Genomic DNA, 13,884 nt, shown 5'->3' with positions numbered 1-13,884 from the left:
AAAAGTCCAGCTGTGTGTACACGGCATAAGTGAAAGAGAAAGGACATGTGGTTTCACTTTCCCTTAAAGTAGAACTAGTTAAAACCCCTGTCAGATTTTTATTCGTTATCTGCATCCCATTGTGTAGATTTCCCTTCAATTTCTGTTGTATAGTCAACAGGTCAAAAGAGGGAAATAAGATAAAGAAAAGAATCATCATTTGTAACTCTTAAGTTGACCCTGTCCTTACAGTACACATACCGTGTTCTGATCACATGCAGTAAAAAGTAGGCAATGATCTCTTAGGCCGCGTACACACGCGGGGACTGTCTGCCGAAACTAAGTTCGTCAAACAGTCCGCTCAAACTTTTGAATGAACGAACACGCCCACACACGGCACTTTTTGAGCGGACAAATACGGCAAACTTTGTTCGTCGTACTAAGTCCGCGCAACTTTTGAAATGAACGGACTCGCCCACACACGAGGCAACAGTCCGCTCATTTCGAGCGCGTGTGCAGGTAGGCGGGGCCCGCGACGGAGACGTCGCGGGCTCCGCCGCCTGGAATGTACTTAAAGGGGAACCCCAACGCCGAAAAAAATCGGCGTGGGGGTCCCCCCAAAGTCCACAACAGACCCTTGTCCGAGCACGCTACCCGGCCGGCCAGGAAAGGGGGGCGAGCGAGCGCGCCCCCCCTCCCGAGCCGTACCAGGTCGCGTGCCCTCAACATGGGGGGTGCCTTGGGGAAGGGGGGGCCGCGCGGCCCCCCCACCCCAAAGCACCTTGTCCCCATGTTGATGAGAACAAGGGCCTCTTCCCGACAACCCTGGCCGTTGGTTGTCGGGGTCTGCGGGCGGGGGGCTTATCGGAATCCGGGAGCCCCCTTTAATAAGGGGGCCCCCGGATACCGGCCCCCCACCCTATGTGAATGAGTATGGGGTACAATGTACCCCTACCCATTCACCTGTAAAATAAAAGTACCCAAAAAAAAAACACAACACACGAGATAAAATATTTTATTGCACAGCTCCGGGGGTCTTCCGTCTTCGGGGGTCTTCTCGCCGGACTCCTCCGCTATCTTCTTGTAGCTCTTTTGCTAGCGGAGGAGTCCGGCTTTCTTTCTCCCCGCCGCCGGCCTCTTCTCCCGACTTCGGGGGTCTTGTCCCCCTCTTCGGTTCTTCTGCCGGGCCACCGCGCCTTCTTATAGCTCTTTTACAGGCGGTGGCCCGGTCTTCTGTCGCCGCCGCCTTCCGTTCTTCTGCCGGGCCACCGCGCCTTCTTATAGCTCTTTTAGAGGCGGTGGCCCGGTCTTCTGTCGCCGCTGTCGCCTTCCGGTCACCTTCCGTTCTTCTTCTTGTTCTTCTTCTTCTTCTTCTCCAGGAGATGTTGACACGTCGCTCTCTCCGGCCGGAATGCCAGAGCCGCGCTGTGCGGCCACTTATATAGTGACAATGGGGCGGTGTCACATGGTATATGTCACATGGGTTGGTCACATGGGTTGATGTCACATGGGGACTATGACATCGTAAGGGGGCGGGGTCACCATGTGACCAACCCATGTGACATATACCATGTGACACCGCCCCATTGTCACTATATAAGTGGCCGCACAGCGCGGCTCTGGCATTCCGGCCGGAGAGAGCGACGTGTCAACATCTCCTGGAGAAGAAGAAGAAGAAGAAGAACAAGAAGAAGAACGGAAGGCGACCGGAAGGCGACAGCGGCGACAGAAGACCGGGCCACCGCCTCTAAAAGAGCTATAAGAAGGCGCGGTGGCCCAGCAGAAGAACGGAAGGCGGCGGCGACAGAAGACCGGGCCACCGCCTGTAAAAGAGCTATAAGAAGGCGCGGTGGCCCGGCAGAAGAACCGAAGAGGGGGACAAGACCCCCGAAGTCGGGAGAAGAGGCCGGCGGCGGGGAGAAAGAAAGCCGGACTCCTCCGCTAGCAAAAGAGCTACAAGAAGATAGCGGAGGAGTCCGGCGAGAAGACCCCCGAAGACGGAAGACCCCCGGAGCTGTGCAATAAAATATTTTATCTTGTGTGTTGTGTTTTTTTTTTTGGGTACTTTTATTTTACAGGTGAATGGGTAGGGGTACATTGTATCCCATACTCATTCACATAGGGTGGGGGGCCGGTATCCGGGGGCCCCCTTATTAAAGGGGGCTCCCGGATTCCGATAAGCCCCCCGCCCGCAGACCCCGACAACCAACGGCCAGGGTTGTCGGGAAGAGGCCCTTGTCCTCATCAACATGGGGACAAGGTGCTTTGGGGTGGGTGGGCCGCGCGGCCCCCCCTTCCCCAAGGCACCCCCCATGTTGAGGGCACGCGGCCTGGTACGGCTCGGGAGGGGGGGCGCGCTCGCTCGCCCCCCTTTCCTGGCCGGCCGGGTAGCGTGCTCGGACAAGGGTCTGTTGTGGACTTTGGGGGGACCCCCACGCCGATTTTTTTCGGTGTTGGGGTTCCCCTTTAAGTCCATACCAGGCGGCGGGGCCCGCGACGTCTCCTTCGCGGGCCCCGCCTACCTGGAGACGCGCTCGAAATGAGCAGACTTTCCTCCGAGCGGGAACAGTTTGCTCATTTCGAAAGTGGCCTACACACGGGCGGACTGTCCGCTCAAACCAAGTTTCAGCGGACAGTTTTTCGGAATTTCCGAAAAACTTTGTTCGTCAAACTGTCCGCTGTAACTGTCCGCTGAAGCCCCACACACGAGCGGACTGTCCGCTGAAACACTGTTCAGCGGACAAAGTTGAGCGAACAGTCCGCCCGTGTGTACGCGGCCTTACTGAAACTTCTTGTGTCAAATAAGTCTGTTCTCTCATTTTTCAGCAAACAGCTTTACAGATTTCATTAACCACTTGCAGACCGCCGCACAACGATATATGTCCCTTTTTTGAAGAGGGATATCTCGGTAATGGCAGCAGCTGCTGCCACAACCGAGGTATCCATCTCTTCAGACAGCGGTTCGGTAAATGATAATGGTGGTCTCTGTGGCCGATTCGCTGCAAGATCACCATTATCGACCCCTCTGCTGCTTACCGGAGCCATTAGCAGCAGCGGAGGCGATTGGGTCCTACCCGTGGCTGGGTATGGAGATGAGTGAGGCTAAGATGGCCTCCACCCTACTCCATACTATAGCAGGGCAGAAGTGACGTCAAAACATGACTTCTGCCCATATGTCTTAAAGGCACTTTTTTTATGTAATTTTTTCAAATGACAAATTATTTATTTATTTTTTATTGCATTTAGGTTCAAATATGAAACCTGAGGTCTTTTTGACCCTGAATCTCATATTTAAGAGGGCCTGTCATGCTTTTTTTCTATTACAAGGGATGTTTACATTTTTTGTAATAGGAATAAAAGTGACCCAAATTATTTAAAAACAAAACAGTGTAAAAATAAATAATATAAAATAAAATAAATAAGAAAAAGTTGTGCCCGCATATGAAAACGGTGTTCAAACCCCACATGTGAGGTATCACCGTGATCATTTGAGAGCAAGAGCAATAATTCTAGCCCTAGACCTGCTTTGTAGCTCAAAATATGCAACTTGTAGAATTTTTTATATGTCGCCTATGGAGATTTTTAAGGATAAAAGTTTGACGCCATTCCACGAGCGGGTGCAATTTTGATGCGTGACATGTTGGGTATCAATTTACTCTGTGTAATATTATCTTTCACAATATAAAAAAAATTGGGCTAACTTTACTGGTGTCTTATTTTTTTATTCAAAAAAGTGAATTGCAATGACCGCCATTTTATTCTCTAGGGTGTTAGAAAAAAAATATATAAATGTATGGGGGCTTCTAAGTAATTTTCTAGCAAAAAAACGTGTTTTTAACTTGTCTGAAAACTGAGTCTGAAAAAGAAGCCCCGGTCCTTCAGTGGTTAACCTCCACCACTTCCAGGAGTGCTGGAGAATTTTCTGCAGCCTGTTCCTGTTCCTTTCAGACATCTGTTTTTCTTTGAATTGAATGTGTCTGTAAGTGGCTTTGTCCACACAGTCTTGTCATGCATTCACAGAGACCTGTGAATCAATATACGCCAAGTACCATCTTCTGCCATGGCAGAGGGACGCAGCAGAGCATTTGGCAGTGAGGTAGTTACGTCACCATATTTGTGGTTCATTCATTACTTTCTCCAGACCCATAAACTACGGCCTGGGGCTAAGCAATGCATGAGTCTGTTCCTTTTGGTCTTAGTACATTTACTTTTTTTCTTAAAGATGGACAATGCCTTTAAATTCTTGTGCTGGTATCATAGGTACCGTATATGGGAGGTATTGTCTCTTACAGAGTCACAGACAAAAAAAAAAAAGCTTTGACTGTATTTGGACTTTAAATTCCTTTTCTTTTACTTTATGTATATAATCTGCTTGGATGATTCACAACTGTTTTATGCATTCAGTATGCAGACTACATCTACATTATCTCCCCAGATAATCAGGGCACATAATTAAACATTTAATAATACATTTTATGGTGCTGCTTCTGTTTTTTATTTACGCAAATGTAACAGTTTATGGGGAGGACTTTCATTTTAAGGCTAATTCCAGTTAAAGCAGAATAAATGTTTTTTTTTTCTTATAATGAGAAGTTTCTTTTTTTATCATTTTTATCACTAGCTATGAATCTGTGTCCACTTTAGCCAACTGATAATGTGTTAGCAAAAATCTATTTTTTTCTAATTTCTCTCAACCATGGTTGGGTATTCATAACATAAATTCACCTTATTTACAAACAACTTGAGCAGGCTCTACTTTTTTTTAAATCCCAATGAGTTGATGTAGGTGAAAAGTAAGGCAGTGACAGGAGTTTCTTAAAAGAAATTCCAGGATGACAAAAAAAAAAAAAAAATTCATATAGTACCAGTATGTTTATTTTTAAAATGAGCTAGTGTAAGGACCTGGATATGACATGGTAGCAGCCTCTTGCAATCCCAGACTCGGAGAGGGAGTACAAGCAGGGCTGTAACAAGGGGTGGGCAGAAGAGACAGGAGCCCTGGGTGCTGCAGGTATATAGGGAAGAGGGGGCGCTGTACGTTCATTAGCAGTGTGATAAACCTCACTGCTACCATCAAGCTAAAGTCTGCCCTAATAATGGCCAATACATTAGGGCAAACTTTAGTAGCACAGCACCTGGCAGAGTGCCAGTGGGGTGCCGAGTGATGAGGCTCACTCGGTAATCCTGCATCTGGCACTAGAAAAACCCCAGCACTACAGTCAGGTAGAGTTGTCTCCGTTCAACAGGCGGAGACAGCCTCCTTCCCAGATGTGTTGTAATTTCCAGGGCAGGAAGAGAGTGGCGTCACACAGGAGTTAGAGAGCATTTAAGGTAGAATCAGACAGACTTGAAAGCAGCGGGCATAGGAGAGCTTGATGTTTAACCCCTTGGGTAGTGAGTTGGTTAATTAACATTGCTGATAGCCTGGGGTTAATAAACACTGGCAGTGTAAACGAATGCAGCCTGAATGGGGTTACTTAACACGGCCACTGGCCATTGCTAAAGTAGTGAAAAGTGGTTGTGTTTATTAACCTCTTCATGTTGCATTTGTGGCCAGTTGTGGTTTTTATTAACCCCTTCATGTTGCATTCTTGTCCATTGCAACAAATTAACCAATTGGGTGGGGGGAGGTATTTAAATAGAACTGCCACCGACCAACAATGCAGGAAGGTTAGCAGGCTACCAATAAAAGGGGGGTTTGAATAGCAATGCAGGTGTTATTACCAGGCACCAATGCTTGTTATTTTAATATTGTGTAATCTGGCACCAATGCTGGATGGTTATTAGTGTGTAAAGCTGCACCAATGCTAGTGGTTATTACTGCGAAACCTGACGCCAATGCAGGTGGTTGTTATTGTGGTAACTGGCTCCAATGCAGGGGATTATTGTGGAAGCTGACACCAATGCTGGGGGCTATTATTACCTAAACTGGCACCAATTCTGGGGTTTATTATGGTATCCATGACGGGGGGGTCCCAGTTTGGCATTTTTGCCATGGGCGCCGGATGACCTTTTCCCGACACTGAGCACAAGTAGCTAATCAGTTGAGTTTTCATGCTGACAGAAGAGAGCAGAATGATAGTGAAAGCAAGTCTGATTATATTGTATTAATTTTCTAGGTGAATTCACAAGACATACAAGCAAGATAGTAAGGCTTCTGTACCTTCTAGAGGCACAAACACTTTAGTTATTTGATGTTCTCTTATAAACTTACAGATGGCTTGCTGATATATACCATTTTCAAATCTCCATTGTATTTCAGGGGAATATGGTGAAATTTGCAAGGGTTGCTTGAAACTTCCAAGCAAGAGAGAGCTTCCAGTCGCAATACAGACTCTCCGAGCTGGCTGCTCAGAAAAGCAGAAGCGCTCATTTCTGGCAGAGGCTAGCATAATGGGACAGTTTGACCATCCCAACAGCATACGCCTAGAAGGAGTCATCACTAGAGGTAAGAAAAATGGTCTAGAGCTTTAATAAACTCATTCAGGCCGATAAAATGAACCGTGCATCCCGTCCATTCTTCACAATTAAGGAACAAATCAATAGTGCGTATTTTCCACTTCAATCAATTATTGGTTAGAATTCTGTTTGTGTTACCTACGTAGTAGAGAAGAGGGTCTGGCAGAAAGATTCAACACTATATGGGAAAAATGGATGGAGCTTAAAAAAACTAGAAAATATACAGAAAAGTGGATGCTGTAAGCAGTGGAAAGGATGAGGAGCAGAGGAGAATGGGAGGAGATGAAGAGAGATGATGGAGACTGACAGAGGGGGGAAGGGGGGTGGGAGGCAGAGAGGGGATTGGGGGGGAGAAGTATATTTTTACGAGGTTAAGGGTATTATTAAATGTGTTGATTGAAATAATGTATATGTGTACAAATGTTTGTTTTATAATATAAAATCCAATAAAGTTTAAATAAAAGAAGAAAATAATAATAATAATGTCTGTGCTTTATATATTTCTTATATCAGTTTATCATATTAGTGGTAGCAGCTTGCATGCAATAACGTTTAAAGAGACACTATCATTGGGTTGCACTGCTAAATGTTTACCCTGTAATGAATGTTGTAAACATTATACATCATTGTGTATGCAATACTTTTTTGGCTTGATGGTTCTTTTAACCTTTTAATGGTTCACTTTAATTGCAATTTTAATAGTGAGCTGCCACTCCTGGAAGTGTTGGATCCTCCAATTTGCACAGCCCCTGATAAGTCTTGGCTCCCAGAAACTTGTAGACAGTGAGCTGTAATAAATGTACTGTCATCATATGGTCCTGGTAGCTCCAGACTGATTATTCAAAGCTGTCAGGGTCACACTAGAGCAAAACGTTCCTTACAGTTACTGTAACTGTCATTGAGTAGACCCGTTTAAAACAGTAATGTTGAGCATAGCTAGCAAATCCCATTGTCAGATTCTAAGCCTAACATTAATTGATTTGCTATATTACTGAAAAATCTTAATACGATTGTTTTCCTTTGTTTCAATCCAGGCAGCATGTATAGCTTACATATATGTTGAAATTATAGTAATGACATAACGCTTACTACTTTGCAGGTAATACAATGATGACTGTAATGGAATACATGGGTAACGGTGTTCTGGATTCCTTTTTAAGGGTATGTAATCCTCAAATTTAAATATTTAGTTATGCATGTTAAAGCATCACTCCACCCAAACTAATATCTCATTTTAGAATAGGTATCAGGCGTAAGGTTACGTTTCTAAACTGCCGCTCCCGTGATAAGTGAATGCTTTTGGCTTTGAGGTATTTGACAGGCAATAAGGCAGCAATAGGATGCCTCATCACCGTCTGTTTGAACCCCATAACTGCTGCACCAGAAATTTGCTTGAGTTGTGTTCAAGCTCAACGGGAGCGATCATTTTTGAATCAAAGCACCACGACTGTGGTACGTGAAACTATCTTTATCCACTGCTTTTGCAGCTTATATTTTTTTTTAGACCTCGGACATGAAATATGAACAAAACACTGTTCCTGTGTGAAGGGGGTCCTTTTCTCCAGTGAGCTCTCACTGAGATTTTCAGGGAGTAACTTCAGCTCCCTGACCCCTGCTTTTTGAAAGCTCAGACGAGCGCTATAAATTCTGCAGTAGAGAAGACAAGACTGCAGATAAACAGGTAGAATTTATGTAGGATGATTCGTTTCATCTCTGTATATCACCAGAGGCTAGTCAATTCACTGGGTAAATGTAAGGGTTTACAACCACTTTCAGGGGGGGTGGTTGAAGGTCAAGTCATTTTCGATGTCATGTCTGTAATCTCACTAGAGAGATTCGCCTTTTCTATTTATCCAATTGATCATTGTCCCTGAGAAAAGAAGTTGATGGAATACCAAACCTATAGGACTCCTTCACACGGACGTGTCCGTGTACGGAGCCCGCTTTGCTCAGAAGGGGATCGCTCCACCGATTCCCGCTGAGCAGAAAGATGACAGGTCCATCTTTGCACTCTGTGCAGGGACGGACCTGTCAGAGCGCCGCTCTCCCCTATGGGAGATTGGATGAGGATGGACCGTAGGGTCCGTGGTCACCCGATCCGATCCTCAGACGGATGGAAAAGTAGGTTTTTCCTCTGTCACACTTTTTCGGATCGGAGTGGGTCGGATGTCAGCGGCGACATCCGACACTGCATAGAGGTCTATGGAGGGTCCATTCAGGTCTGCCTAAAAAATGGACAGGCGGACCTGAACGGAAAATCCATGTGAAAGAGGCCTTACAGTTATCACCAGGGCAGGAATAAAGAGGAAATCTTTTAATGGAGACACCTGTTAAAGCGACAACTCTCTACAAGGAGATTACTTTGCAGAGGTTTCCTCTCATTTTTTGTTGTGCCTCTTGGACAAGAGTGGAAGAGAAATCTCCTCAATAACATTTTCATCATCACCATACCTAGAGAACATGGTTAAAGGATAAGTTGATTGTGAGATAAGACTTATAGAAAAAACTGAGTACTCAAGAATTGTATGAAAAAATGATCTAATCATGTGAAAAGCAAATTAATCTTCACTTTGAATATGTAATCTTGTGCATATGCTTTTCACATCATTGAATATAATTATAAAATTAATATTCACCCATTTTGTGAGTGAAGATACCCAGCTCCTTCCGAAAATCAGCCTACCTAATTAATATCAATATTGGTTATTATGAACATTCTACTACATATGCCAAAAGAAAAATCCTGTTGACTTATTTTATCTGCACGTGATTTATGATTGGACAAATTAAGTGGATATTCACATAGTTGTATGTGTAAAGATTCTCAACTCCTGTAGTAAATTAGCCCAACTGTATTTCCTCATATAATTTTGATAATGCGTTATTTTACAAATCAATCACCTATAGGCTTGTTGCTTGCTTTGGACAAAAGAGTGGGATGTGGAAAAACAATTTTCTATCAGACTATCAGACTTTATTTTATAACTTTAAACATACACTGATAAAGGCGTGAAAAGGTAGAAGAAGAGAACATTTTATTTTGTGGTTTATATGTCTGCTTTTATGTTTCATCACATAAATACAATTCTTTGAAGATGTGCATTGCTAACAATGTGTAGGCTGACATCCTTTATCCAACCCTAGCTATTATCTTAGTAGAATACATCAAGGACAGTTGTCCACTTGAAACCCCCCCAAGGCTTTTAAGCAGAATATTTGTGTGTCGCATCAGATTGTTGTATTATTCGATTTAAAGCTAGAAAATTAAAATTCCCTCCCCTTCAGCACTTACACAGCACATGAAAACCACAGACCACAATAGCGAGCTTGTGCTCAGGAAAACATAAAAGGTCTAAAGAAAATAGAAGGTTGGAGGGTGTAAAACAAAAGCTGAACAGCAGACAATTTTGTCTGAGCTGATTATGACAGAGCACATAGAGCATTTACAAGACACCATGTATTACCATATAAGCTTCAGGCTGCGTGATTGTGTTAAAAAGCACATTTGTATGAGCTTAAATGCTTCCCACCATGTAATGCTACTGCAGGTCTATGGATATGTTTTTCTGACTGGGAGCTTGTCTGTTACGTAGAATTTTATTACACCCTATGAAGTTTCCAGCAACTATCTTCTGCTATGCTAGTTACTGTATTTATTGGCATATAACACTTTTTAATTTTTTTTAGCTGCCTCAGAGGGGACAGGGAGGGGGGCGGAACGAGCGCCGTCAGATTACATACAGTGAGAATCTCCTGTTTAGTTGGCGGCCTCTGTAATAGGAAGTCCCGTCTTCTGGGCTGCCATTGGACCACTGTTTTGTCTATCATAGGAGATTCTCATTCTATGCAATCTGTTGGCGCTTATCCCGCCCCCCTCTCTGGCCCCTCTAGGCTGCAGATGGACATTTATCAGACTGCATTGATGGCAATGGTGAGGCTGCATTGATGGCAATGGTGAGGCTGCATTGATGGCAATGGTGAGGCTGCATTGATGGCAATTATGAGGCTGCATTGATGGCCCATGTGAGGCTGCAGATGGGCATTGATCTGGCTGCATTGACACACTTGTTAGGCTGCAGATGGGCACTGACCTTTATTTTGCTTCAAAGTTCCTTATTTACAATATAAGGTTTTTTTTCCTGAAACTTCCCTCTTAAAATGAATGATGTGTGTTATATGCCTGTGCGTGTTATACGCCGATAAATACGGTATCTCATGCGGATTTATGTAATAGTGCAAAAGTACAATGATGATGCATGTAGCATAGTCACCCAAATTAATCATTCAATCAAGTATAGTGTTTAGTGCACAATATAAAGTCTTTCATTCAAATCATCCTATTTATAAATTACTGAAATATTTTAATTCTCCAAGACAATAGACTAGGAATCTGAATGGTTAATAATGAGCAACACTAAGCCCTTGTACACACGGTTGGAGATTCCGACAACCGAATCCGTAATTCCGACGGATTAATTCCGGAAGTGATGTTGCATACACACGGTCGGACTAAGTTGTCGGAAAATCCGATTGTACATAACGTCATGACGTTATTTCGTTACGACGGGACTACGTTCAGGCTAGTAGCCAATTGGAGAAAAAAAAAGAGCCGATCACCGGCGGCCATGATCGGGACATCAGTCCCGATCACGGCCAGCCCTGCCAGTGCTCACCTGCCCCCTGCCAGTGCCCACCTTCCCTCTGCCAGTGCCACCTTAATAAAACATAAGTGCCCCCCGTCAGTGCCACCCAGCAGTGCCCACAGTGCCACCCAGCAGTGCCCACCATGCCTCCCAGCAGTGCCACCCACAGTGCCCACAATCTGCCTCAACACCGGTGCTGCACCCCAGTGCCACCTATACGTGCCCATCAGTGTCATCTACCAGTGCCCATCAGTGCCCAGCAGTGCCACCTATCAGAGCCACCTATCAGTGCCACCTATCAGTGCCCATCAGTACCTATCAGTGCCCCTTAGTGCCACCCATCCGTGCCACCCATCCATGCCACCCATCCGTGCCACCCATCCGTGCCCATATTTGCCCATCAGTGCCGCCTTATCTGTGCCCATCAGTACTGCCTTATCTGTGCCTATCGGTGCCACCTTATCTGTGCCTATTAGTGCCGCCTTAACTATGCCTATCAGTGCCCACCAGTGCAGCCTATCAGTGCCCACCAATGCAGCCTATCAGTGCCCACCAGTGCAGCCTATCAGTGCCGCCTCATCAGCCCACTTCAATGAAGGAGAAAAATGACCTGTTTGCAAAATTTTATAACAAACTATTAAACATGATTTTTTTTTTTTTTGCATCTTTTTTTGTTTGTTTTTTGTTTGTTTAGCAAAAAATAAAACTCCCAGCTGTAATTAATTACCACCAAAAGAAAGCTCTATTTGTGGGAAAAAAATGATACAAATTTCATTTGGGTACAGTGTTGTATGCCCGCGCAATTGTCATTCAAAGTGCATCAGCGCTGAAAGCTGAAAATTGGTCTGGGACTGAGGGGGGTTTAAGTGCCCAGTAAGCAAGTGGTTAAAAAAAAAAAAAGTTTACGTGCTCCTGAATTAACATTTTCGAACCAAATTGAGAATTTCACTGTATATTTCGCTGGCTTTAAGCCCTGGTTCACATTGCAGCGATTTGGCATACGATTTGGCATGTGATTTGCGCCGCCGCACCTATTCCCAAAAGTAGTTTCTGTACTACTTTTGGTGACTTTGGGGTGCGATTTCCAATGACATCTGTGCAGCAACCCACACAGATGTCTCTGAAATCACCTTTGAAGTCGGGACTGGCATGCGGGAATGAAATTGTATGAGTTCAGCTGAACTTGCACAATTTCATTCCCACTGTCAGTGTGAACCAGGGCTTAAGCTATGTTTTTTTATATAATTAATTATATGATTGTGGCCATATTTTTCTTGTTTGAGTATTATGAGACTCATAGATAACTATGATTCAACCGTGTATAGATAGAATAGAAAAAAAAGGATGCTGCTAAAAGCATGATAATTATACCACTATCCATTTATAGCCACTATTTTAACCACTTTTGGTAACTGCTAGATGCTTTCTCTTGTATATTAAATGTTTATAGTATGCCTTAAAGACAGGCTAATTTCAACAAACCAAGTGACATTTTAGTTGTGTGTATGTATGTGAGGATTATTTTAATTTATAGACTTGGGCAAAAAAGAGCATCTATTTCTTAAAGTGCATCTGTGTCCAGAGTTACATATTCTTAACAAGCAGTAAACGGCCTTTAAAACAGGTCTTTACTAACTCTCTAGCTGTATGCACTGTAAAGTATTTCCTTTTTTAGAGCCCCAAAGAGCACAACCAATGCTCTGAAGTTGGGTTTCATTTGGTTTCTGACAGCTTTAAAAACATCTACTATGGGACATACACGACTGCCAAGATTATGCTCTCAAAGAAACAGCAAACAGTTTAGGGCCTCTGCTGCAAACTTTGCAAATTAATTTCTCCATAATGTATATAGATACAGAGGTGAATGAAAGCTTGTTTTAAAGTGATTTTTTGGCTTGGTCAGAATACTATTAATAATCATGTAAATACTTAATGAGCATAGACTGAGCACAGATTCACACTTAAGAAACTCTATCACTTTGCTCATTCAGGAAATTATAAAGCTCACTCCTATACTTATCCACCTATACTTACAGAACTGCACCTCTCCACTGCTCTGTTCTTGCACTAAAGCTTTTTTTTCTGTGTACGCTCCATTTCAGATTGTGTTGGAGTTTACACTGGATTAAGGATGCCAGCCTCTCATTCATATGACCTATTCACAAGACTCCCACTTTTCAAATCTATTCACATGACTGAATTTAGACTTGGGGACTGACCTCTAAGGCCAGGTTAAAAATTTCTCTCCCTAGCAATTTTTTTTGTTTTTGGATGCAGTTTGGAAAAAAAATTACATTCTAGGCCTGACGGATGACAGTTCTGCCTCAGACAACATTCTGTTTCTGTGAGCTATAGACAACAAAGAATCTCTTAGTAAAAATGCATTTAAAGTGTAGGTTCAGCTTCAGCAAGATTTTCCAAAAAAGATTCCCATATGCAATTCCATATCATGCAAATAGTACATACCAGCACTCTTCCTGTTTTAAAGCTGAACTCCAGCTTTTGCTACACTTTGCATAGTTTGTTTGATCCTGTCCAAAACAAACAATTTTTAGAAAGGTGAACTTACACTTAAAGATAGCCATACATGACTCAATTTTTTGCCATCTCCTGCTAAATCGGCCAAAAGTCAATTTAAAAATCAGTGGAGCTGGGTGAAAAATTCTAGTTTAAAGAGTGACTGCATCCTATCAGATGCAGCCACTGTTTAGGTAATAAGGCAACCAAAAGTTCTGAGGCTGCTGAATACAACATTCATCCATGCTAAACAGGAAACTATTAATTTTCTGTTGTTCAGCAGGCA

The 13,884-nt window shown here is 43.6% G+C and overlaps 1 protein-coding gene across 1 annotated transcript in view; it reads left to right on the top strand.

Annotated features, from left to right (window-relative positions):
* EPHA10 (EPH receptor A10) overlaps positions 1-13,884 on the top strand; it is a 943,825-nt gene that overhangs the window by 880,701 nt on the left and 49,240 nt on the right. Inside the window, exons 11-12 of the mRNA XM_077481808.1 lie at positions 6,242-6,427; positions 7,538-7,599. Of these exons, the coding sequence (XP_077337934.1) occupies positions 6,242-6,427; positions 7,538-7,599 (248 nt within the window). The remainder of the gene's footprint in view (positions 1-6,241; positions 6,428-7,537; positions 7,600-13,884) is intronic.

This window comes from Lithobates pipiens, unplaced genomic scaffold, assembly GCF_037356315.1.
Source record: "Lithobates pipiens isolate NorthernLeopardFrog02 unplaced genomic scaffold, aLitPip1_a1.2 Scaffold_16, whole genome shotgun sequence".
NCBI classification, from domain to species: Eukaryota; Metazoa; Chordata; class Amphibia; order Anura; family Ranidae; genus Lithobates; species Lithobates pipiens.
This window is presented reverse-complemented; position numbering and strand designations above follow the sequence as displayed.